The sequence below is a fragment of the Meleagris gallopavo genome, chromosome 3 (genome assembly GCF_905368555.1).
Source record: "Meleagris gallopavo chromosome 3, MGAL_WU_HG_1.1, whole genome shotgun sequence".
NCBI classification, from domain to species: Eukaryota; Metazoa; Chordata; class Aves; order Galliformes; family Phasianidae; genus Meleagris; species Meleagris gallopavo.
Window position 1 is genome coordinate 1,356,833 of NC_139406.1, and position 27,872 is coordinate 1,384,704.

Genomic DNA, 27,872 nt, shown 5'->3' on the forward strand with positions numbered 1-27,872 from the left:
ACTTGGATTTGCTGAACCTCACTGGGCTCTCCTGGGCCCACTGCTCAAGCCTGTCTAGGTCTCCCTGGATGACATCCTGTTTCTTGGGTGTGTCAACCACACCCCACACTTTGGGGTTGCAAGATCGCAAAAAAGAAAAAAAAACACATCAATTCACATTTATAAGATCCTTTTCAGTTGATATAAATACATGATGTACAAAATTTCAAATGGAATATATAGAGTAGCAATCAGATTCAACTAAAAAGTCTCATCGTGTCTCTTTACTGGATTTTCATAATCCATTATTTTGCTGAGAAAAATGAATAATAGGAAAAGAAAAAAAATGGTTTGAATTGGAAGGGACCTATAAGTTCATATAGTTCTAAACTCCTGCCATGGGCAGGGACATCTCCCACTAGACCAGTTGCTCAAAGCCCCACCCAGCTGGGACTTGAGTGCCTCCAGGGAGGGGGCTTCCATAGCCTCCCTGGGAAATATGTTCAATTATTTCACCACTCTCACAGTAAAGAATTTCTTCCCGACATCTAGTCTAAATCTACCCTCTTCAAGTTTAAAACCATATCCCCTCGACCTGCCTTTATAAAAAATCCCTTCCCAGCTTTCCTGTAGGCCCCTTTCAGGTTACTGGAAGGCTGCTATATGCTCTCCTCTGAGCCTTCTTTTCTTCAGGCTGAAAAGCCCCAGCTCTCTCAGCCTGTCTTTGTAGGGGAGGTGCTCTATCCCTCTGTTTGTCTCTGTGACCCTGCTTTGGACATGCTCCAACAACCCCATGTTCTTCTGGTGTTGGGGGCTCCAGAACTGCACACAATACTCCAGCTGGGGTCTCACTAATGCAGAGTAGAGGGGCACAATTGCCTTCCTCAACCTGCTCATCACACTTCCCTTGATGCAACCCAGAATATGGTTGGCCTCCTGGGCTTGCAAACACACTGCTGGCTCATATTGAATCTTTCATTAATCAGCACTATGCAATTGTATATTTTGCGAAGGATGCTCCAAAAATAATGCCTCCTGTTTCATTATCTTGAACATAATAACAGATGTTGGTGTTATGGCGGGACTAGACCTTCCCACTAAAATTCCATTACATTTTGTTGGTGTGTGGCTGATGGCAGCAGAGGGGCAGTCTGACAAAATGATGTCTGTCAACTAAGTGTGTATGATGCAAAGGTGAGTCACTAAATTCCTCCATGTGGAAAAAATTGCACCCATTGGTATTTATCAACTTTTTCATAATTGCTATTGAGACCAAATAGTGAATGTGAGTACAGTGAGGTTGTGGATGATGTGTTTCAGCAGTAGAAACAGTTGGTCAGATTGTTCTGACTGAAGCATGCAGGCTCTTGATCATTGCTGGTGAAAATACATAGCTAATGGTGGTGACTATGTTGAAAAAATAGTGTTTTGTAGCTGAAAATTTATTTTATGAAATAGTGATGTGCTCTATCTGTTGTTGTTTCCATGGAAATAAATAGGAGGCATTACTTTTGGACCTATGTATATGTGCACCAAGAAAATTTCTATTCATGAAATGAGGCCCACGCAAGGCAAGAAGTTGGATACCCATGGTATAGGGTTTTTCAGCACTGGATTTTTAGAGACATTCTTGTGCAGTCTGTATCAATGTGCCTACATAAACTTACCTGAATAATCAAAGTTGCCACAACTACCATAAAGACAAATACCCACATTTTAAATGCAAAGATAAACATGCTGTTTCATAAACAGTTTCTCAAATCACATCATCCTTTCATGCTTTGACTAGGCAGCCACTTGCCTGAATATAATTTAGTTGATTCCTCATGCATGATTTAGTAATGTTGTTTTTTTTCTACGCAGCATTAAGCAGAAGGAAAATAGACAACTTACGATCTCCTTGACAACGCACAGGACCCACAGATATCTTTGCTTCAGACCCAGGTCGGTCAATGTCTCCAACCACTACTTGACTCACTGGTAGGTGCTCTTTGTATGACAGCATTCCAGAGTCTTTTCTCCTGAATCACAAAAAAGCAATGGTGAAGTACATTATTTGCTTCATCGTTATTATCATCCAATGAACTAATGAAATAACTACATCAGTACAATTTTATTCTGAAAAATTAGACTAGAATGTCATCAGTTTGATGAAAATACAAAGAAAAGCATAAATTTGCTAAAAAATTGATGGATGAATAGCAGGAATACAATGAGAATAGTGTTTTTTGTTTTGTTTTGTTTTGTTTTTAATATAACGATTCCTGGACTTAGCAGAAATTCTTTGGGTTTTTCTGCTTTCTGGCCTGACCAACACTGTTTAACAATTTACTGTTGATTTCTTTGCTGATGTCTTGTGAGTAGGAATGAAAGTAAGACTTCCTTGGATGTTGCCAGTTGCCATCATAATGATATGGCCCCCACATGCTAAAGAAACAGTGTTTCTTTTACACTGATTATTTTTAACAGTAAATTAAAAGGGAGCTGTTAAAGTCTAATTATCTGAAAAGGCATGTTAGTTCTGTTATTTCTAACACTAAAGGCGTAAGTCCAAAAATATAAATCTAAAAATTATGGGTATGCAGCCACTACACAAGTACTATTTCAGTTAGTAAGATACCTAAAATTCAACTCAGTCATGTGCAGAAATTCCTCATTCCAATTGCCGTGAATAACTCTGTCTTTTACATACAGACCAAATAAGTATGCATTCATATAACACTCATCATTTACCATTTCAGGAGATGAATTCTGCTGGTATTTAAGGACTATTTCTTCCAAATATAAAATGAAACAAACCAAATTTAATAAGATACTTCATCTCTCAGTTCTCTTTGTTCTTGTATGAACACATTGAAAAACAAAAGCATACACATAGTAAGTGCAGTGCTTTTTCTTCTTAACAAGACTACACAAAATAAAGTAGGAGGAACCTAACAAATCCATCTATTCTGATATCTTTTTCCTACTTTGTTTCTAGCTATACCTTGCCATGTTATTGAGTAGATGAAGTAACTAACTTTTTGATGTGACGTTTCTTTACACAACAATAACATAGGATGAAGGATGAATTCAGAATCTGGAAAAGATACTAAAGTGAACGAAACAGTGGAACAGGAACCTGAAAGTCTTTCTTATCTCTAAGTTAAATAAGTTCATGATCTGACTTGTTTGTAACTGGGAAGTAGAGCAGGCATTTCATGATCTGCAGTAATGCTCAGTATTTTCGAGTAGTGTCCAGTCACCATCTTCACTATGTCCTTCTGAATAGATGGAAAGTATGATTCTCTCATGTTTTAAAAACAAAATACAATTTAAAAAAATGAGGAAATAATTATCACATTTTTGGGTAAGAAATCATTAGAACGGACATCTCTATGATGAAGAGTATAATTAGACTTAATTACTAGAACTTTTTGTACACTTGGTTGTCTGCTTTCTTTAAATATATGTTCTTCCTCTTCAAGTCATTTGCCTTTCTTCCTGGGCCCTTTGTACTGGGGAGATCATTAACTGGCTGTGGTTGAACACAAATACTAAGTGTTATGAAGACAGGTTGGCAAGGAACCAACATCTGATAAAAAGGAAGGAAAACAGAATGGAATAACCCTCACAGCTTCTTGTGTAGATTATGACAGACTGCAGCTTACTGTTTTTTTGTTTTTTGTTTTTTGTTTTTTTTCTGTCTAGGTTTCAATACTCTTTACAAAGGTTTCTTTATCATTAATTTGGAGACCAGAGATGTAAAAAGAGGGAGATTAAAATAGTTTCCCTTATACGAAAGAAAAGAGAATAACAAAGTATGCTGTCCTAATCTTCTATCTCTGCTAACGGCAGAGAGACATAGAACCCACTCTTTCCTAATGGAGGATATTCGTAGAACTTTTAGAGAATGCCTAAAAATGAATGCAATCGTATGAAACAAACAATTCTTCAAAGAGTGGTAAAAAGAAAACTATTGGCATTCCTCTTCTTTCTTTCCTCTCTCACAGATAGATCTAGTATCTCTGCTGCAAAAAAGGATGTCAAAAGGTAGTCATTTAATTGTCACCATTAGAGTTTTTCTATTTTGAAGGAAATAAAGAGTCATCCTCTACTGGTCATGTTTTTATTCATTTTATTATTTTATGTATGTATTTAATGATGTGGTCAGGTGCTATCATGAAAGTGAAGATAAATATTACAGCTGTTTTCAGGAATATTGTCTGACAATTTGTTAATTGTCTCATCATTGTAGAAAATGTAGTCTCCCATGCAAAAGAACCATTATTGAGTGGCACAAGGCTAAAGGTTGGGAGAAGTGACGTGTCTCTTCTCCAACAGATCCTGTGCAGTTTGATTGCTCTTAAAAAATAAGCAAAGGGGCGAGGATGATTTCTTTTGCAGCATCTGTGTACTAAAAAGACAAGTACTATGAGAAATAGTACTTGTACTAGAATGGCTCTTCTATGCTTTTCTGAGGTACTTGCAGATCCTAAGGACAGAGAAATCAGTGCTGACAAAGACATAAGAGTTATAAACTAAAGACTGACTATATGATAGACTTCTTATTATATATTTAGAAATAATCACATCTGGAACACTCAATTCCAAAAAATGTTAATAATTCGGCCAGTATCTAAAGATCTTGCACATTAAGAGGGTGAAAGAGTCACAGAAGTTTTTCCTCACTGAAGAAAATCCCCTTAAAAGAGTAAAAATTGAAATCAGAGTGTTTCATATTATATGAATATTCTTATTAACTGTCAAGTGGAAGATGACTGAATCTGATCAAATCCTTTAATTATTACTAGGAGTTATTTATGAAGTCTCAGCATAATCTTCTATTTCTAATTTCTGTTCCTTTATAAAACAGTCTGCAAAGTCCTTCAGAATGCCTTTGAATGAGGGCAGCAAGTATTAGTGTAAGATTTATCATTTTTTTTTACTATGAACACCTTTGTACTTTTTATAAGCATTATGTACTATGTAAAAAGGAAACTTATGTTTCAGCAAAAAGAAACCCCGACATCTAAAGTAATAGAGTAACAGTAATATTCTATATTAGATTAGTTTACTTATATAGTAATTTTGTACAGACTTCTGATAACAATGTCATTAACTTTCTCCTGTTTTGCTAGACATTCCAGGTATCAGTGTAGTCCTATTCAGGACCTACCTGTACCTACCGTACCTACAGGTACAAATGTACTCAGTTACAATGAAAGGTTTAGATGATCTGAAGAACTGGAACTGTTTGAATATGAAAAAAAAAACCACTTTTTGAATGGGGAATGGGTGGAAAGTTGAACAAATTGCTTAATTATACTTATTACTAATAATTTGAAGAATACAATCTCCCTAGAATTCCCAGTTGAAAGGTGCATGGTTGTCCAACTCTCACAAGCACCCATACCATAATTCCTGAAATTCTATAACATACCTAGGGTGCTCTGAAAGTAATGCCTCCTATTTATCTCCATGGAATCCTCAACAGCTACAACGAGAACAATAGAACTATTTGACAGAGCAAGTACCTGACTACAGCAACCTGAAAGGAGGTTGTGGTGAGTTGGGGTCTGGCCTCTCTCCCATGTAACTAGCAATAGCACTAGAGGGAATGGCCTCAAGTTGCACCAGGGGACATTCAGGTTGGACATTAGGAAATACTTCTTCTCCAAGAGTAGTCAGGTGCTGGAACAGACTGCCCAGGGAGATGGTTGAATACCCTAAAGGTATTCAAGAAACATTTAGATGTTGTATTGAGGGACATAGTTTGGTGGGAAATACTGGTCATGGGGGATGGTTGGACTAGATGATCTTAGAGGTCTTTTCCAACCTTGGTGATTCTAAGTTCTTGGCTACAAAACACTACTTTTTAACAGCACCATTAGGTATGCACTTTTGCCAGTGACGAATGAGAGCCTGCATGTTGCAGTTGTAAAAGTCTGCACTGGAGGAAGTGACACACTATTCCATAGCGGCTACAATGTTGTTGCCAGCAGGATGCTGCCCACTCATTCCATCATTCATAGAAGCATAGAATGGCCTGCATTGAAAAGGACCACACCATCATCTTTTTTCAACCCCCCTGCCATGGGCAGGGTCTCCAGCTACTAGACCAGGGTGCCCAGAGCCACATCCATCCAAGCCTTGAATGCCTCCAGGGATGGGGCATCCACAACCTCCTTGGGCAACCTGTTCCAATGTGTCACCAGCCTCTGTGTAAAAAACACAGATGATTAAAAAGAGATCTTTTTTTTTTTGAGTAAGAAAAAGCAGCTGGAAGATGCAGCTGTAAGGTATAGGCAAAACAAAGTTTTACAAGGGGTTGTTTCCATGGAAACTGCAGAGCAAAAATAAGGAAGTTATTCAGATTTCTTTTTTTTTTTTTTTTTTTTTTTTTTTTGAGAGAGAGAGAGAGAGAGAGAGAGAGAGCTTCTCTCCTGAAAATCTAAATAATATGATCAAAGACTCTCTCCTCCTAGGACCCAAATTGCAAGCATAAACAAGTCCATCTTTTAACACTATTTACTAAAACTAAATTATAGTGAAGACATAATATTGGTCGTACATCAAGCACAAGTAATTCATATAAAGAAAACAGAAAAGATATAATGGGTTAAATGATCCACACTAACTTTATGTACCTACACTGACAATCAGATTTGCATTTAGCACTAGTCACTTAAGTAACTTTGAGGAACATTTTCTCCCCACTCTTCCCTCCCCTACTCCCCTTCCCCCCAAACCAACCAGTTTGCATTAACAATGCAAAGATAGGTTTAATTCGCACATTTTTCCTGGGTTTTAGATTAGATCTCATTTTGCAGATCGCCTATCCCTCCCCTGGCCTTTAGGCAGAAAATTTTTTTAAAGTGTATTAGAAAATAAATTTCCCCCTTTGAATACCTCTTGAATTTTTCTATCTTGTAACACCAACATTTTTAATAGAATCCAAGTTCATTTGAGTTATTATAAACATTGTTATGAGGACCATATGCTTTATTGTTGATTAGAAAATGATTATTTGGTGAGACATACAGTATGCAATTCAAGAACTTGGTAATAAAATGCTTGAATTTTTTTAAGTTTGTAAGGATTTCTCCTCTTCAAAAAAAATCTTAAGACATCATGAGTTTCTAACAACCCATGACAACATGATCATGGCCAAAGGAGGCTGATGATTAAATATCTGAGAAGTTCTAATTCTCTCTTTACTTATAAAAGCAGTGCTTTTAGGGACTGCAAGCAGTCCTGGATATACGCCATGAGGAAGCCAACCCTGAAGCAACAAGGCTATGCTTCTCTAATTTTTCAAGCAGAGATTCAGCAGCATTTTTATCAGCATTAGGTGAAGACAATAAGTAAAATGTAATAGCTTGAGTGCAAAGGCCTAAGGCCGATAGTATTTGAACCTGCTGCATTCAGAGCTTTGACAAAGCTGTGCTACACTTTAATGCAATAAATACATCAACGCGCCAGATGTTGATGTATTTTTTTTCTTCCCGATGGCTCAGATGTAGTTTACTACAAACAATTATTGTCTTAAAATAAAATCTATGAGAGATCTCAAAGGTGTAAGAGATACTTAGAAATTTATCACTTCTGCCTGTAAGCCAAGGCTATGCAAGTAACACTGCAGAGGCTGCAGTCACTGAGGACAGCTTTCTGCTATTGCAACCAACCACACTACTTAATCTTCAGAATCTGATCATATCCCAAATAGGAAGAATTTGGCTGCTCTACTCCAAAATTTTCCCTTAAAAGTTGTTTCAGAACTTTCATACTAGCTGGAAACCCTGATTTTCATGCTTAAATATTTGATTCACAGGACATTCCTTTTTGTGCTCACAAGTGTGTGAGAGTAAACATTTCTTCTTTGTTTATGTTTACCACAATATATTTTTAGGGAACAATCTACTACAGCTGTTTAGCACTTGGAATACTGAAGAGAACTCAGACACAAATAAGCTATTGCCAGCCTCATCTAGTGCACGTAATGCTGTGCAAATATTAGTTTTGCCCTGAGAAGAAGTTAGTTAGGCTGTGCTGACAAGGACTATGGTTGAGCAATAAGGCTTTCCAAAAGCTTTCTGAAGAACATATGTGAAGAAGTGTACTGTGGGATCAAAAAAATTTATGTGTAGAAGTGCACTGTGGGATCAACCTGCTCCATCATGCTGCTATAGACAGAGGCAATAAGACACTGCTCAGGAAAAACAGTAAGCCTGGTCCTTCCTGTTATCTGCTGACCTTCTTCATCCTGAACAGTTACCATAATTGTATTAAAAATAAAAAATGTTACATTGTACATGGTGCTTACAGTATCTCTTTATTTCCCTGTTGCTTATGAATCTGCTAAATACATTTCTGACTGTACTTGCACTACGTTCTGTGGTAGTATGTTCTAGAAATTTATTATCAGCTTTGTAGGAAAGTAGTTCTTTTCCCTATCTATATTAAACTGTTCTCATACTAATTAAGTATTACAAACATGGCTGTAGCTCGATTTGAGTGTCACTGTCTTATGCTTCAGTGCACTACTTAAGTATGTTAATAGTGTTCTGTTATATATTAGCATCTTTTTTTTTCTTCTTTGTCAAATTACAAAAAAAAAACCAACAAAAAAAAACAAATAAACAAACAAGCAAAAACAGCCCTATATGTATGCAATAATAATACCAGTTGAAATTACTCCAATTCTTTCTGAGTAACGTATTACATGGTTTGAAGAAACATCTTATGAACACAAAATAAACATAGATAGATTAAGCGAGGAAACTACGCCTGTATATTACTAAGGAAGGGAACTTCAGAAATGAAAATATATGGATTAACTGTTCTCCAATATCTTTCAAAGTCCTACAAAAAAAAAAAAAAAAAAAAAGAAAAGCTTGCAAATAATAATAAAAATAATAGTGAGGTCAATAAATGCAACAGAAGTAATTTTTGCAGACACATTCTTCAGCTTTATCAGTACAATATATTATACTGATAAAAGAATTTCTACATGGCTGTAAGTGATTTGCAAGCATTCATATATCAGAAGTGAAAACATAATATATGAATCATGAGGAGATAGATTCTATAAAATCCACAAGTATGTCACTAGAAAGTTTTTGGGAAAGATTTATGTACAGGCAAATATTAAAATTCAGATGATTTGTGGAACAATGAAGCTGAATGACCACCTCATTAATCCTTCCTTGAGAAATCTGTAAAAAAAAAAAAATTTTTTTTAATTGTTAAAAGAAATAACAGTTGAATAGTTCTTGAATTCTGAGCATACATTCATTCCAGATTAACAAGAGGAGTGAGCATCTATTGGTGAACTGATGAGTATTTTGAAAAACATCTTTCAAGTGATTAAAATGAGAATTTTTTTTTTGCTGTAGTTTCCTACAAAGAAAGAAAATTGGATGTAATTTCAAAATAATTTCTCATTTGTTTACACAGAAAGCCTTCAGTTTTCATTGAGTTTATGCCATAAAAAGAAAACAAGCATGGCTGAGCAAGGATCTGATGATCAAACTGAGGGAAAAGAAGGAAAAGCACCAGCAGTAGAAGTGGGTTTAAGCCTGGCAACAATACAAAAATGCAATCCAGAAAAGCAGATATGGGATCAGGAAAGCCAAGGTTCAGATGGAAGTAAACTTGGCCAGGGATATGAAAAATAACAGGAAGGAATTCTGTAAGTACACTGGTGAGAAGACAAAAGAGTATTATCCTCTCTGATAAATTAGAAAAGTGGCTTCAACAGATATTCTGAATACTCAGTGAGCTCTCTGCCTCAGTCTTCACAGCAGTCAGGCTTCCCATACCACTCATGACCCTGAACATCTAGGCAGAGCTAAGGGAAACAAAATCTCTCCCACCTTAAGAGAAGAGCAAGTCCATGACCACCTAATGAGACTGAATGTGCAGAAGTCTATGGAACCAGGGAACAAGCATCACAGGATCCTGAAGAAAATGTTTGATGTAGTCACCAAGCCACTCTCCATCATATTCAAAAAGCCATAGTTGTCCAGTGAAGTCTCTGGTGACTGAAAGAAGGGAAACATCACTCCATTTTTAAGAAAGGAAGAAAAGAATACTCAGGGAACTGCAGGCCAGTGAGCCTCACACGTTTTTGGGAAGATCGTGGAATGGGTCATCCTGGAATAGATGTTAAGGCACATGCAAGATGAAAAGGTGATCTGAGACAGCCAGAACACCTTCACCAAAAGCAGATCATTCCTGAACAATTTGATGGCCCTCTATGAAGAAGTAATGTCTCCAGTTGGCAAAGGAAGGCCATTAGAAATAATCTAACAGGAAATAATCTAACAGCTGACTAAGTCGGTCACAGCTGATTTAAACCAAAATTTCCAGTATTTGAGAAGGACTCTGTTGTATTTAGAGAAGCTCTAAATTAGAACAAGATAGATCTACACAGGTATATACATGTATGCATATAAGTATACTTACAAAGAGGTAACTGTCTCAAGTTGGAGCTGGGAAATTGTGATTACATATAAGGATGGTCAAATACTAGTACAGGTTGTCCAAAGAGATTCTGGAATTTCCTTTCTTGGGGGTTTTCAGAACTCAAGTAGATACAGACCTCAACCCAACCAGTGTAGTTAGGCAGTTAGGCACTGAATAGCAAGATTGGATTAGGGGTCCTAGATGCTACTGAATTACTCTGTGTTCCAGTGAAAGTAGGCACCTATGAATGGGGATAGTGCAAAACCTAACAATTGTCAATTCTCCAAATCAATCTGTCTTTAGCATCTAATAAACTTAAATTTCTGTTCTTCAGCTCAGTCTCTTTAATGATCTCTCACTTCTTTGCCCAAATTAATCAATTCCAGTATTTATCACTGTTCTGAACTCCATTTAGATGTCCTCCAGGGTTCAGGACAGAAGCTGAAGATTTCCTTTTGGTCTGATCTGCTTCACAATCATTACATACAATAATTTAATAGTTTAAAAAGTCATATTAATAAAATAAATTAAATGAGATTTGAGCTGCCTGTTTGTGTTTTCCCACAATCAGTTGTCTTGATTCAGAGGATTTACACTATTACATATTTATTTTGCTAGCTTTTTCTTTCCTCCCCCTCAGCCTCTCTGTTTACAAAGGAATAAATAATTTCTCTGCTTTTCATGACAGCGATAAAAATTTTCTCATTCTGGGTTACTTATTAAATAAAATGGCACCAGGAGACAATCGCGGTTTTAAGAGCATTATTTGAAGTGTGTTGTGCCAAATAGAAACATGAATTTAATTCTTGAGTCTTCAAAGTTTTTAAGATTTCTGGTACTGTTATTACCATACTTTCCTACAGTCTCTTTGTCCACTCCTGCATAGACTGAGAGTCTGTCTTCGGGGCAGCCTTAAGAATACCATTATAGCATTCAGTAAGGTCTGTCTCTGCTGGATTATACGAATCCAGTGGAATCTCCGTTCAACGTTGTTTTCATCTGTCCAGCGTTGAATAATGGCATAAGTAAAATGAGTCCCTTGGTCTCAGTGACTTGAGGTGTCCCATAGGCAGCCATCAACTTGGTAAGTGCATTGATGGTATATGCCTGTTTTGCTCTTGGCGCTGGATAGGCCTGCAGTAGCCCACTTGCAGTGTCGACGCAGGTCAGGGTATATCTCGCCCCCTCAGACCAGGGGAGGGGCCCGATGTAATCAACCTGCCATCGCTGGAGAGGATTGTGTCCTCTAGCAAGATGGGCTGTTGTTTCAGGCAATGATTTCGGTCTTATCTTGGAGCAAGTGTCACAATCTCAGCATGCCTAATGTCAGATAGTTGTATGGGCAGCCCCCATGCTTTAACAGCAGCTGCCCATGTTATCTTTTGTCCTGCAGCTTCTGATGTAACCAATGTGAGATGTTCTCAGATGGTGTATTTTAAAACCATCAAATTTGGGCCAGTGTGTTGGCTTCGTCATTTCCTGACAACTGTAGGGGTTGGTGACCAGAAATGTGGTAGACACGTACACTCCTGTGTTTAACCACATTCCATATGTCTAACCACATATCTCTGCCCCAGATGGGTCAGGCATGGATAGCCATCCCTGGGTGACCCACTGCACAATCTGAAGAGTGAGTCTCCACTACACAGCCCGACTATCTGTGCAGATATTCAGGATACCATCACCAGGTTCTTTGGTTACAACCATCCACATGGCTTGCCCATTGGCCACTCTGACTATCCCATTCTTCAAACCAAATTGTTTCAGTGGAGGGATGGTATGCTACTGCTCTCCATTTGCTTGGGTTGCCCTTGCTGGATCCATTCGTCTACCAGGCATCTTCAGGAATGGGATATTTCCCTTCCTTAATGGGACTCTTTTCTGATGGAGTGACCAATGTTTCTTTCGGCACATCACTGTGATACATCACTGGGCCTAAGATCTCTTGAAGCTCTTCTTTCAGTGGTGATGAAGACAGAATACTCTTCTGGCTGAGACAGGCGACCCTTTGTGCCACTATCTGTGTGTGCACGACCCCATCTCAGGAAGGTGGGTCAGATTTTTCATCCACCCTTAGTCAGTAGGGTGGTCTTAACTATCATCTCAGCTATTTGGGTTATTGGCACTACCACCTGTAATGAAGAGTAGGCAGCCAATAACTTTTTCAGTCATACTATATCTTTCTTCTGCTTCATGCCAGACCTGAACCCGATGGGATTTTGGTGTTGCCACAGGCCCCAGCCAAAGCCATCTTGAGTGACATGAACGTCCACTTTGACTGGGAGAGTTGGGTCAAATATATCCAATGCCTGTTTGTTTAACAGCCAATTTAGCCTGGAATAGAGCCTCATGCTCTATTCTTCCCCAGTCCCATAGTTGCACCTTTTTCGTGAGTTTATATAATGGTCTCAGCAGCTGCACTAAACGAGATATAAAAGAATGCCAATATCCCAATATACCTAAGGTTTCCTGCAGCTGCTTTGGTGTTGTAGGGACTGGGAATTCCTGAACCTTATCTATGATAGCACTGGGTAGTATTTTAGTCTTTTCTGACCAAACTAACCCCAGGAATATCGTGGACAGGCCTGGACCTTGCACCTTCTGAGGATTTATAGCCTATCCTCTTTCTTGCAGATAGGTAGTCATTGAATCTGCCACCTGTCCTGCTGCCTCCAGTGAGTCAGATGTCAATAGGAGATCAATATAATGATACAAGCTAACATTATTAGATTTTTCCCAATTTGCTAGGTCATGCATCACTAGGTTATGACAATATGCTGGCCAAAGTACATACCTTTGTGGCAGGAACTGAAAGGTCCACTGCCTGTCTCTCCATTTAATTGCAAGCTGTCTTGACATTCTTCAGCAATTGGAATACTGAAGAATGCATTTGCCAGGTCTAGGACACAGTGTGATAGGTTTTCATTTCCCTACTCAGTATGTTCATTAAGGAGGCAATATTTGGTACGGCTGCCTGAACAGACAGCGTGTCCATAATTAATTCTCTATAATCTACTGTCATTCTCCAAGTGCCATCTGATTCTCGCACTGGCTGTATGGGGGAATTATATGGGCTATGTGCAGGTCTTGTAATCCCAATTTTTTCTAATTCCTGCACCATCCTTAATATTTTATTTTACACCCCCAGGAGTCTATACTGTCTCAAATTAGTAATCCGGCACAGTTCTGGCAGGCTAATAGGCTCACGCTTTGCATGGCCGCTCAATATTGCCTGGGTCACTAATGGCCTGGACACTAATACACTTCTACCAGAGTCTGAACTCTCCTACGGTTGCCTGGAAATAAAATGTCTATGCCAAGATGTGCTCTGGGACTGGGGCAATAGACATTTTATACTCCTGGAGTGGGAGACGCCCAACCCCCAGTTTCAAACAGGAATGGTCTGTCCCCCAAAAGCACTAATCATTACTCTTTCTCCTTGAAATTTAGTTGGATCACTGTTGACAATTGAAGTTTCCGTGCCTGTGACCACCAACGCCATAACTTGTACATTTATCTGGGTCCAAAAAATTGTTAGTTCAACATAAGGCCTCCAGTCCTATCTGGAGGCCCTACTTATAGGGGAACGAACATCCCCTGTCATGCCATTAACTGTCCTATGGACAGGTCTTTATCCTCAGGTGGCTCAGGCATTGTAGCTCAAGTCACCTGAGGAAGTTTTTTACTTCTGTTAGGGTCTATAACATCCTCTAAGTTCCAAGTTCTTGTTGGCACTTGCTGAATTATTCATACTCCTGTTTTTTTGGGAACATTTTGAAATTTCTGATCATCTCATAGTTGTTTCCACAAATGAAGTGAAATATGATTAGGCTGGCGATTGATCTTGGCAAAGGCCACGCCAGCCTGTATGAGATCATTAAACACTTCTTTCTGGGACACCCGTATGGGTCCTGATCAGAGTGCCCATGGGACAGCCTTTCTGGTCTTAATAACTGGGAGAATCTCAGCTCCTTCTACCACCCAAATATTACGCCTTGTTCTTAGGTGCTCTGTTTCCCCCATATCAGCTACCAACTGGGCAGTCTGTTGGACGATGGCCTCCGAGGTCACTAGGGGGTTCAGTATGGACACTAAGGTTCCATAAAGGTGGGAAGGAGTCTGTTGTAAAATCAGGTCTCATGCCTGCTGAAAATTTTGCCAAGTCCGGGCTATCAAACATTTCTTCATATATTGCTTCTCTCATGCCTAATTCATGAATATTGGTTTGAAAGTCCTCCATGGAGGACAATAAACCTGTGTGCAATAGTACGTCAGTCTTATTAGGCCAAGTCATGCAGCATACTGCTATCAACCAATCTATTAATGAATGGTTTTCATCCTGGTGTTGAATGGCATATATTAATCTTTGTCTAGGGCAGGATGTGAGGTAATGGATGCCAACTAAGAAATTTCTGGCCCATTAACCACAACATTTTCTGCCCTGAGTCCCATGACCTTAAAAGCCAGGCTAGTATGCTTTCCCTAGGTTTCTGTTGAAATCGTTGAACTAAGTCCATTAATTCAGTTGCTGTATAGGAACGAGATGTTACATGCAAATGAGTTTGGTCAGGGAGTACTGCTTCTGGTCTATCTTGTACTTTCGTTGTTTTCTGAGTTATTATAGGTTGGATCTCAAAGGGATCCATCTCAGATGGAACTTCAATATCCAATCTGGAAGCTTTGTTTTCTGAATCATCCAGGTCCATTATTTAGGAGGCTGGGTATCTTCTAATGTAATGTTGCAGACCTGTTTTATCGGGAAAGTTCAGCTTGATTTCTTTCCTGTTAACATGTCAAGTTGTTGTTCTAGGTTTTCAATATAATCTTGTAGTAGTTGATTTTCATTTTCTAAGGTATTGTTTCATATTTCTGCTTGATTTAAAGCATTTAATAATGGCCATACCATGGTAGATGCAGCTAGCTGGTGCTCTTTGGTAATTAAGATATGAAAATAATCCTCCATGTGGGATGCAGAGAAAACATTTCCAGTAACCTGCAGGGGGCACCAATTCTCAATTATAATTGCAGGTTCGTAGGGTGATCCCATAAATCCTGGGATATGTCCAGGGATAGTCTTACCTAGGAGGGCAATGTTCTCCCATTTAAAGACACTCTAAAGAAAGGACATTTAAGTATTTCAGTTTGGCTGGCTTGCCAAATGTTACAACCGAAAAGATTAATGTGGTGGAAAGACGATACAGGAATGTAACAGCAAGGGGACTAGCATGGATAGGATTGTATTTCAAGGGAAAAGTAAAGGTGCTCACCCGTCTTCAAATACCTAGGCTTACAGGAAAGACAAAAGTCTGTTCCAGTCACACAGGTGAATTGCCTTCACCTGTGCCCTCAGGGCTGACTAGGTTCTTTTCTCAGACGCTCATTCAGTGATCCTAGCCATGACTCAACGGTTATCATACAGCAAGTGACATTAGTCTTTTAGATATAGTAATATAGTATGCATATAGTAATAATTTTATGGCAAACTGCATAATACACTTGTTTTTTTACATTTATTTACCAAGTCTTTTGCAGAGCTAAGTTTCAAATGGGCAACATGAGCAAAGGAAGAATAAAATGATTTTTCAAAAGAAAGAAAAAGCTGAGGTACTCAATGAGTTCTTTGCCTCAGTCTTCATGGGTGGTCAGGCTTCCTGTGTCTGCCAGGATTGTGAGCCTCTAGGTGAGGAAGTGGGGAGTGGCTTCTGTCCCACTGTAACAGTGGAACAAGTCTGAGACTTCTTCATGAAATTGAACGTGTATAAGTCCATGGGGCTAGATGATATTCATCCCAAGGTTCTGAAAGAGATGGCTGATGTGGTTGACAAGCCACTCTCCATCATATTTGAAAAATCATGGCTATCTGGTGAAGTCCCTGATGACTGGAAAAAGGGAAATGTTACTCCTATTTTTAAGAAAGGAAAAAAGGAAGACCCAGGGAACTACAGATCAGTGAGCCTTACCTCTGTGCCTGGACAGACCATGAAGCAGATCCTCCTAGAAGCTTTGTTAAGGCACATATGAGATAAAGATTTGATTCAAGTCAGACAACATGGCTTCACTAAGGGCAGATTGTGTCTGACCAATCTGGTGGCCTTCTGTGATGGAGTGACAGCTTCAGTGGACAGGGGAAGGGTGATGGACGTCATCTACCTGGACTTCTGCAAGGACTTTGACATGGTCCCTCACCACATCCCTCTCTCTAAATTAGGGAGGTATGGATTTAAAGGATGAAATGTTTGATGGATTAGGAATTGGCTGGCAGCCAAAGGGTTGTGATCAGTGGTTCTGTGTCACCTGTGTCACTGACTGGTCACAAGTGGTGTCCATCAGGGGTTGGTCTTGGGACCGGTGCTCTTCAACATCTTCATCAAAGACATAGACAATGGCACTGAGTGCACCCTTAGCAAGTTAATTGATGACACTGAGCTGAGCAGTATAGTCGATACATTGGAAGGAAGGGATGCCATCCAGAGGGACCTGGACAGGCTGAAGAAGTGAGCCAATGAAAATCTAATGAGGTTCAATAAGGCCAAGTGCAGGGTGCTGCACTTGGGTTGGGGCAATCCCAGGTATTTATACAAACTGTGGGAATATCTCCTGGAGAGCAGCCCTGCAGAGAAAGACTTGGGGGTCATGATATACAAGAAGCTGAACATGAGCCAGCAGTGTGTGCTTGTAGCCCGAAAGGCCAACTGTGTTCTGGGCTGCACTAAAAAAGGGGTGGCCAGCAAGAAGAGGGAGGTGATTGTCCCCCTCTACTCAGCTCTTGTGAGGCCCCATCTGCAGTGCTGCGTCCAGGCCTGGGGCCCCCAGCACAGGAAGGGTGTGAAGCTCTTGGAGCGGGTCCAGAGGAGGGCACTGAGATGATCAGAGGGCTGGAGCACCTCTCCTGTGAGGAAAGGATGAGGGAACTGGGATTGTTTAGCTTGGAGAAGAGAAGGTTCCAGGGAGACCTCATTGCGTCCTTCCAGTACTTGAAAGGAAAATGTAAACAGGAGGGGGAACGGCTGTTTATGAGGGTGGATAGTGATAGGACATGGGGGAATGGTCTTAACTGGGTCAGGGGAGGTTTAGGTTGGATTTTAGGAGGAAGTTTTTCACCCAGAGGGTGGTGACGCACTGGAACAGATTACCCAAAGAGGTAGTGGAGGCCCCATCCCTGGAGGCATTCAAGACCAGGCTGGATGTGGCAGCCTGGTCTGGTGGTTGGGACCCTGCACATAGCAGGGGGGTTGAAACTACATGAGCATTGTGGTCCTTTTCAACCCAGGCCATTCTATGATCATTACCTCCATTAATTACCTTCAATCATCTTTTAGAGCCACTAAATATTTCTTGAAACATTATCATGCACATCAATAGTCAGCAAAGAAGTCTGTGCCTGTGAGATGTAGATTGTATTTTTTCAGTGGAAATTTACAGTATTTCTGTATGTATTGTAGGATAAGTTTCCTTTCACAAAGAAAGCTGCTGAACAGAGTAAAGTTGAGACTGGGGTGTTCTGACCTAGGTAGAATTGGCACAGGCATTAGGTATGGTAGGGGTAGGAGTAGGGAAGAGTCTGATACAGGACAGAAATAGTGTGCTAACTGTTGAAAATATTGTCTTCCTATCGCCATAAAAAGTACAGAACATACGCAAAGACAATGGGTTGGTAACAGACATTGTATGGAAGTGTAACGTAGCAACAGATTCAGAAGATTGTGAGCCTGAGACTCTCAGCCAATAAGTGCCAGAAGAGGCTTTACCTGCGTTGGACCCGGGTATGTAACAGAATGGATTTCACTGACTAGTTGAGCAATTTCTCCCTTGTCAGTAGGGGGTGTGCGCCCATTATTACAATAATAATTAAACTGCTCTTCACAGAGATCTTTGCCTGATCAGAAATTTTTGACCTTGAGCATGTGTTTCTCACATGCCCTAGTGAGAAATCTAAACTGTATCCTCATGACAAAGTTCTAATTGAAAACATTTTCCCTGTAAATACACCCATAAGATCACATTGTCTTCTCAGGTCAGGGCTACATAAGAAAAATTAACCTGTAGAATGGAAACCTTGGAAAATCTGGGTATTACAACTGTCTTTAGGATCAAGGGAGTAGGTACCAAAATGCTTTGTAGATTTTTACATTTACTGTTCAGTTAATACAGTTTATCTACCTCTACATTGTTGCTCATTTTTTTATGAAACTCCACAAATAGTCATGCGTAAAGATTTGGTTTGACAAATAAACATGGAATTTCTTGTTGCTAGTAACAGCAACCTCAGAAGTATTTATTCTCTCACTTGAATGGTGGCCACACTCTTAAATAAATATTCTTTGTAGGTAAGTAAAACTACTGTTTTAAATTTTATTTGATTCACTTTTCTCTGGATTAATCTCATACTGGGCACAAATAGTGGATAAAGCTCACATCAGTGGGATTGTTCCGGGTAAAGCTCTTCCCATCTGTAGTTTCCCTCCTGGCCCTCTATCCATAAAACTTTACCATGGAAAAATTACTTAATATTAACAATGAAACAATATGAGTGTCACCTAATGTTTTAGATGCAGATTACAAATATGCAAAAACTTGAGTTCCTTGACAGTATCTACTATCAGTCCTACTTACCTATTTATTCCCTATTATCAAGGGCCAATCAACATATAAGGCATACTCTAAATACCAATACCACTTCCAGAATTCTCTCTTTTCTTAATTCAGAGAGAGAGAGTGAAAAGTTGATTGTGACTTTTAAAAATATTAATAAATATTGTCCAGAATCCAGATATAGCAAGACTAAGTTATAAGTTAGCAACCTGAAAAATACTGTATCATAATTGAGTTCAAAATGGACATAACCAATCCTGGACTTATAAAAAATATCACACATCAGATGAAAAAAATAAACCAGGCACTAAGTTTAGATGAAGTTTAAGTTTAGACAAAACAAGTATTGCAGATTGCTTAAAGGTTTTTCATTTGTCCTCTGTGTCTATCACTATTTTTTCTTTTCTGCATCATCATTCATACAGGATGAATACAATACTCTTTCAGCAGAAGTAATTTATTCTCATGCTTCAATATCTGGACTGTCTCATATTAAAAGTATACTTCAACTTATTCTGTAATGACAAAATTTCCTTGTTGTATTTTCTGGATTTTGAAAAGTTGTGGCAGTCAACATAAGTCCCCAGTTACTGGAAAAGGGGAAACACATTGTTCATTTCTAAAAAGGTAACAAGGAGAACCTGTGGAAATACACACCATTCAGTCATATCTCTGCACCAAGTAAGAGCGTGGCAATCATGTTAAGACATATGGAAGACAGAGGTGATTGGAGGCAGTTAATGTGGCTTGATAAAGGGCAAATCAAGCCTGGCTGACTTGTTGGCCTTCCTTTATATAGAGATAGCACATATGGACAAGGGAAGAACAACTGATATAATTTACATGGACTTGTGCAAAGTTTTTGATAAGGCTCCACAGAAAATCTTTGTGTCTAAATTGAAAAGACATGAATATGATGGATGGACTAATCAGTGGATAAGGGTTTAAAATGTCACAGTACAGTGGCTCAATGTCCAAGTGAAGGCCACTGATGACGGGGGTACTTAAGGGGTCTGTGCAGGTACGAGTACTGTTTAGTATCTTTATTAACATCGACAGTGAGTGCACCCTCAAGTACATTTGTGGAGGACTCCAAGCTGAGTGGTACAGTTGATACTCTAGGACAGGCATATCCAATCCACAGTACGCAGCCCTGTACAGATACTAATGCACCTTGACCCCTGCTGCTGCACTACTGTGATGGCTGTTCCCCATCCTGGCCCCTGGCGTGCACTCATCACTCAGTAACAACCAAAACATTAACCTAAGACAATTCTTCTCCACTTAACATAGCTCAGGCAAGCCAAAAAGTTGGATGCCCACACTCTGGAAAGAAGGGATGCTCTCTAGAGGCATCCTGACAAGCTTGAAAGTTGGGCTCGTGTGTATCTCATGAATTTCAACAGGACAAACACAAGGTCATATACTTGGGTCAGGGCAACATCCATAAAAATTAGGTAATGAATGGATTGAGAGTAGCCCTGCAGAAACAGATTAAGAACTGGACATGAGCTGAAAATGTACCATTGAACAAAAAAGTTAAATACCCTGGGCTCCATAAAAACAAGCATGCCTGGCAGATCAAGAGAGATGATCCTCCTTCTCTACTTTGCATTCATGAGATTACACCTGGAGTACTGATGGAGGTCTCCCCATCACAAGGCAGAGTTAGATTAGATAGAATTAGGCTCTACCTTCAGTATTGTGTTCAGTTTTGGGCCCATCACTACAAGACATTGATGCCCTTGAGCATGCCCAAAGAAAGGCAACAAACCTGATGATAAGTAGGGAACACAAATCTTACGAGGAACAGCTAAGGGAACTTGGATTGTTTAGACTGGAGAAGATGAGGCTCAGGGAAGACCTCATCACTCTCTACAATCATCTGAAAGGAGGATGGAGTGAGGAGGGCGTTGCCCTCTTTTCCCAGTTAACTAGTAATAATGGCCTTAAGTTGTGCCAGGTAAAGTTCAGGTTAGACAACTGGAGAACTTTCTTCTCAGAAAGAGTGGTGAGTCATTAGAATAAGTTGCCTAGTGAGGTGATGGAATCCCTGTCCCTAGAGGTTTGCAAGTAAAGGATATGTGTGGCACTTAGGGTCATAGTTTAATGGACATAGTGGGGTGACAGTTGGACTAAGTGATTTTTCTGGTCTTTTTTAACCTTAATGATTCTACGATTCTATGATAAGGAGGAATTTTTTTACTATGAAGGTGGTTAGATCCTAGAAATTTTGGCCAGAGAAATTGTGCATGATCCATCCCTGGGAGTGTTGAAGGCCAGGCTGGATGAGGCTTTGAGAGACCTGGTCTTTTAGAAGGTGCCCCTACCCATGACAGGGGGTTTGGAATTGAATGAATGATCTTTAAAGTTCTTTCCAATCCAAGCCATTCTATTATTCTATTATTCTATGATTTTAAGCTGCTTTTAATGAGAAAAGTGCTCGTAGAAGCATGAGTCTAGTCAGTCACTGAACATTGCATACCGTTTAAAAAATACCACCTATATTATAAATACGTAATCTCAATCATCAGATGAAAAAATATTTAGTTATCTCGCGCAGAGTGCAGTAGCTTCTTCTGAAATATAAAGCCTTGTTCTGTTTTTTTTTTTTTTGATGAAAATTGGATAATGAGAGTTAGAGTCACTGGGTGAGTGACTTGAACTCGTATCTCTCACATAATGCAAGCAATACAGCATTAGTACTCCATTAATGAGAAATGCTAGAAAAAATGAAGTTGCAGAGACAAAATTAAATACTATATCGTAATACAACTGAACATCATGTAAACAAAGTTGCACGGCAATGACAATGATAGTCCTTCCTATTAGGACTTGACTTTTCAAGTTTAGCTACCTTCTCTATAGTTAAATGTACTTGAAAACCTAAACACATTCGTTACATTTGACAGTCACAAGTAGTGTGAGTAAAATGAAAATGAACACATAAGCAGATACTTCGAACAAGAGAATTCAGAAACATACTATATTTCCTTCCTTCTATATTAGGGAAGGAAATATTTTAACAAAAGACATTCAGAATAATTACAGTAGTTACAAAAGTTAGGAGATTCTGGTCATCCTCACCATTGTTTATAGTCAGCATCACAGTTGCAGTAGTACTTGGGATCAGTACAGTTGCGTTCAATTCCACAGGCACATTTCTGAATACCTGGTCCTGATCCACCCCAGTAGTAATGCTTCTCATTGGCTTTTCCAACCCACCACGTATATGGATTCCCTTCTGAAAGGAATGAAAATGAAAGGTTATGGTACATCACAGAAATAGATCTCCATTATGTATTAACTGGGCTCAGATATTTAATATGCAGACATTCACAGCACATAACTGGACTGCCACCTTGCATTTTGGGCAAACAAATGCACTCAGTTACCACTGAACAGTTCAAAGGACTTTGCCAGGTAAACAAAGCACATTTTCTTTTCTGTATTCACATGATTTATAATTACTGAGAAGAATTAAATATTTTTGTGGTGCTCAGAGACATGATTTAGCAGAGGGTTGTTAGTTAGAGTAGTACGGTTAGTTCATGGTTGGACACGATGATGTTTAAGGTCTTTTCCACCCTGAGTGATTCTATATTGTATGTTCTTTTTTCTCAGTTTATATAATCGAAATATGTAGGTAGGTTCCATAATTATTTTCAATTAATCTCAAATTCATATATTTAGCTATCAGATGGATTATCCAGTATTTATGCAAAATGCTTGATTGAAACATACATTCTTTTTACACATGCAGAAAACAGCTTTTATTTGGAAATTAATCTACTTTCACTTGAAAGCAAGCACGCTCATCATGGTTCCTCCATCTGGCTCACAGGAAACCAGAAAATCCCTAAGCATCTTAGCCATTTTTAAAGAATCCATGTAAAAGTTTTGATTCAATACTAGAGCAATGGTAATCTGACCTTCAGTATTTCTTGGCATTGAGTCTGTAACTTCATATCTTTATATACATCTCTAAGTTGATTTCTAATGTTTTTGAACAAATGAAGACTCTTAAATGTAATTTAAAAAAGTAAATAAATCCCATCCTTATTTAGAAGGCACTTTTTATGTCTCCAGTTCACCATATGAGAATACATGAGCTTAACTTCAAACTCAAGAGAGTAACTCAATCAATTGCAATACAGTTAACTTGGTGCTTTCTGACATTTAGAAAATATGATGGAGCCTATAATCATTTCTCTTTACAATGTTTTTTTCCCCCCATCTGTACTGCTATGCAAGCTATTTACTCATTAAATAAAATGAAGCCATTAGCATGAAATTCACTTATTAATAAATTTTATAGAAATTCTACAAAATAAATTCTATTTTTAGATAATTTTCTGTCTGTGCATCTCTTATACATCTCATAAAATTGACATCCATAATTGTAAAATAGAACCTTATAATTAAATTTGATCATCTAGACCATAAATTTACTTATGTCAGACATACATGGAGAGAGATTCAGACAAACCTTTAAAGAAAATTCCAGAGACGGAGAGAGTAAACAAATATGATCAGATACGTTAAGCAAACAAGAACAAATGAAAAGAACTCTAGAACTCTCTAAAACATGTGCTTTGTTAAATGATTTTGATTGTTAATTATCATATAAAATACTACCTTTGAAAATAAAGTAATGAGAAAAAATCATGGATGCTGAAGGTTTTTATTTGTTGTTAATATGCTGCACTGTATGACCATTCAGTCTACCACTAATGCTAAGGCTATGGTAATAGAATCTGGGATTTAAATTGGTCATTTTGGTTTCTGTGAGGTGACTATCATGGAACTAATTGTTGTGACCTAAAAGAACATGGTGTGTAAACGATGCAACAGCATTTTCAAGTTGCAATATGATCTATCATATACAAAAATATGCAGTCCTGTCCTTCAAAAGATTGTTTAATACAAATTATGTAAATATCTTTCCAACAGCTAATGATAGAATGTGGCAGCTTAGAGATAGGTATTCTTAGAGATATTCCCTCAGAATAAGAAAACAAGAAGGGGAGGCATGAAACTAGAATGGCTTTTCAAGGTTCTGCAGGAAAATTGAAGGAAAAGAAGGACAAGTACAGGCAGTGAAAGCAAGGACATGTCACCTACAAGGATCAGAAGAGACAGGCCAAAGAGTGCTTATCTCCCCTGTTAAATGAGAAAAGAGAACTGGTTACAACAGATGTAGAAAAGGTTGAGTTACTCAGTAAGTTCTTTCCTTCAGTCTTCACTGGAAGCCAGGATTCTCACATCCCTGAACCTGAACCTCTAGGTGAGAACTGGGGGAGCAAACTTCTCCCCACTGTAAAAGTGGAGCAAGTCCAAGACCAACTCATGAGATTGAATGTATACAAGTCCATGGGGCCAGATGCATTCCAGGGCCCTAAGGGAGCTGTCTGACGTGGTTGCCAAGTTGCTCTTCATTATATTTGAAAAGTTGTGTCTGTCAGGCAAGGTCCCCGGGGACAGAAAAAAGGGAAACATTACTCCCAGTTACAAGAAAGGGACAAAGAAGGACCTGAGGAACTACAGGCTGGTGAGCCTCACCTCTGTGCCTGGGAAGATCATGGAACAGATCCTCCTGGAGATCCTCCTGGAAAACTTTAAGGCACTTGAGAGATAAGTGGGTAATCTGAGATGGTCAGTGTGATTCATCAAGGGAAATTTGTCTCTGACCAATCTGATGGCCTTATATAGTGGAGTGACAGCATTGGTCAAAGGGAAGGTGACTGATGTGATCTACCTGGATTTCTGCAAGACCTTTGAAGCAGTCCCACACCACATCCTATCTCTAAATTGGAGAGATATGGATTTGAAGAGTAAACTATTGGGTGGATAAGGAATTGGTTTCAAGGTTGCAGCCAGAGGATTGTGGCCTAAGGCTCTATGTCCAAATGGAAGCCAGAGATGAGTGGTGTCCCCTATGGTTCTGTCTTAGATCTGGTATTCTTTAGTATCTTTATCAATGACACAGACGATGGTATTGTGTACACCTTCAGAAAGTTTGTTGATGACACCAAGCTGAGAGGTGTGGTTGATACAGCAGAAGGAAGGGATGACATTCAGAGGAACCTTGATAAGCTCAAAAGGTGAGCCCTTGTGAATCTAATAAAGTTTAACAAAGCAAAGCAAAGGGTTTTTCACTTAGATTGAAGTAATCCCAGATATGTATACAAAATGGAAGAAGAACTCCTTAAGAGTCCCGAAAAGAACTTAGAGGTTCTGGTTGATGAAAATCTTAACATGAGCCAGCAGTGTGCGCTTGCAGTCTGGAAGGCCAATGGTATCTTGGGCTGCATCAGAAGAGGGGTAGCCAGCAGGGAGAAGGAGGTGATTGTCCCCATCTATTCCACCCTTATGAGGCCCAAGCTGGAGTAATGTGTCTGGAATCCAGAAGTCAGAAAAGATTTGGAGCTTTTGGAGAGGGTCCAGAGGAGGGCCACAAGGATTATCCAAGGGCTGGAGCACCTGTCCTGTGAAGACAGGCTGAAGGAACTGGACTTGTTCACTTGAAAAACAGAAGGCAGCAGGAAGACCTCATTACGACCTTCCAGTATTTAAAGGGAGTTGATGAACATGAGGGAAACCAACTTTTGACATGGGTAGATAGAGATAGGATAAGGGGAAATTGTGTTAAACTAAAGGAAGGGAGATTTAGATTAGATGTCAAGGGGAAGTTTTTTACTGAGACAGTGGTGAGGTGCTGGAACAAGTTACCCACAGAGGTTGTGTATGCCCCATCCTTGGAGGTGTTCAAGGACACATTGGAGGGGGCCCTGAGAAATCTAATCTAGTACCAGATCTAGTTGGTGGCAACTCTGCCTGGAGCAGGGGGGTTGAAACTTGATGGTCCTTGAGGTCCCTTACAACCCAAGCCATTCTATGATTCTATGGGTAGACAAGCTCCAACATGCTGATCTCCCTTCTCAAAATGACAGGGAATAAATTTGAATAAAAAAAAGAAGATCATGGGTTGAGATAAGAACAGGGAACAGTTACCATAATTGGTTAAACAGATTCTATAAATGGAGATTAATGCTATTTATTGCCTGTTGATAGCAGACTAGAACAGAAAGAACCAACTTTTTCTATATTTCCCTGAGTGGTACAGGGGAATGGAGTCTCAGATCAGTCCCTAGCACTTAATCTCTGCCACTCCTTCATGGTTATTCTCTGACCCTACTCCAGCATGGGGTCCCTCCCATGGCATGCTGTCCTTCCTAAACTGACCCTTTCCACAGGCGGCAGCTCTCCAAGGGGCCATCCTTCAAGAGTAGACATCTCCAGTGATGGTCGCCATGGACAGCAGCTCTCCCAGGCCATCTACTCCACCACAGGCTCCTTTCCACAGGCTCCAGCCTGGGTCCTGCATCTGCAAGGACACTCCATGGGCTGCAACCTATTTTAGGCCACATCTACCAGCTGCACTCTGGGCACCTCCATGGGCTGCACATGGAGATCTGCTCTGTATAGTGTCCATGCACTGCAGGTGGACTGCCAGCTCCACCATGGGCCCCTCCACAGCCTGTAGGAACTTCTACTCTGTATCTGGAACACCTTCTGTTATCTTTCTGTACTGACCTTGGTGACTACAGGACTATTTCTCTCACATTTATTATTCTTCTCTGCCAGCCACTGCTGTGCAACTTTTCCTTCCTGCTCTCACGGAGGCACAACCATTACTGCTCATGGCTCAGCTCTGGCCAACAATAGGTCCCTTTTAAAACAGCTGGAGCTGGCTCTGGTCTGACATGGGACAGCTTCCAGGCTCTGCTCACAGGGGCCACACCTGCAGCTCCTTGATGCCAAAATCAATACACAGAATTGCTTTCATTGATCTAAGACCCAATCACAGCATTAATGATATTCAAAGCTCCTGTTTTTGTTGTTGCTATTGTTTTCATTTTGTTTGATTTTTTTTCTTCTCATCTTTGAAGTTAGTTTCTACACTATCATGGAAATGCTAAAGTTTTGATTCTCTATTTAAAAGGACTAATATTAATATTAATGAAAATAATTTGAAGGAACCCCTGATAACAATATATGAAAGTAATGTGCTTTGAGAGAAGTATTTCAAGTGTTCAGAATCAGGTGCAGGCAATAACTTTATCCAATAAAGCCATAATTCTAGCGTACTCCTGTATATATGTCATTTTTATATTGTCCCCTACATCTTTTCTTTATCTTCTATGACAAATGTGGTCAGTTCACATAAGGAAAACTGTTGCCTCCTAAGCATGTTTAAAGAAAACAACTATCAACAAATGGCATTTCAAAGTATTTTTGTATACACTCTCAACAAAACAGACAACAAACATAGAAAAGGCATTGTATAATGTATTTTTTATTTATATGGTCTGTTATGTGACTGTCATTGAAACAGCACGTCCATAGACTCTTGCCAAAATGAAAGTTGACAAACAGAGGGATCTGAATCTCATTTCGATGATGGTTGAAAAAGCAGTTTTTTTGAATAAGCAGGCCTGAATCCCTAGTTTATCTTATAGAACTTTCCTCAACTTGTGCATCACAAGAATTTTGCAAACATGCAGTCCTGCTGCATTGTAGTTAATACAATCTGAGGGCTATTCCATAGTGTCCAGACTCCATAAGACCCAGGGCACTGTCAGTTCTGACAATTGTTAAAAGAGCTGAAAGCCCTGGGATAAAAATGGTAAAAAGCAAACTTGTTTACACTCTAAATATCTAGTGGAAAAACAGAAATTTCAATACCTATTATGAAATTTCTCGCTGTAGAACTAGAATTATCAACTTAACTAGAATTATCTTGGTTTTTTTTACCACTACACATTTATATAGTTAAAAATGAGATCTTA

General features: G+C 39.3%; 1 protein-coding gene across 1 annotated transcript in view; it reads right to left on the reverse strand.

Moving 5' to 3' along the window:
• CNTNAP2 (contactin associated protein 2) overlaps positions 1–27,872 on the reverse strand; it is a 791,915-nt gene that overhangs the window by 148,713 nt on the left and 615,330 nt on the right. The window contains exons 14-15 of the mRNA XM_010708239.3: positions 22,108–22,264; positions 1,873–2,000 (exon numbers count right to left, since the gene is read on the reverse strand). Coding sequence (XP_010706541.1) covers positions 1,873–2,000; positions 22,108–22,264 — 285 coding nt within the window. The remainder of the gene's footprint in view (positions 1–1,872; positions 2,001–22,107; positions 22,265–27,872) is intronic.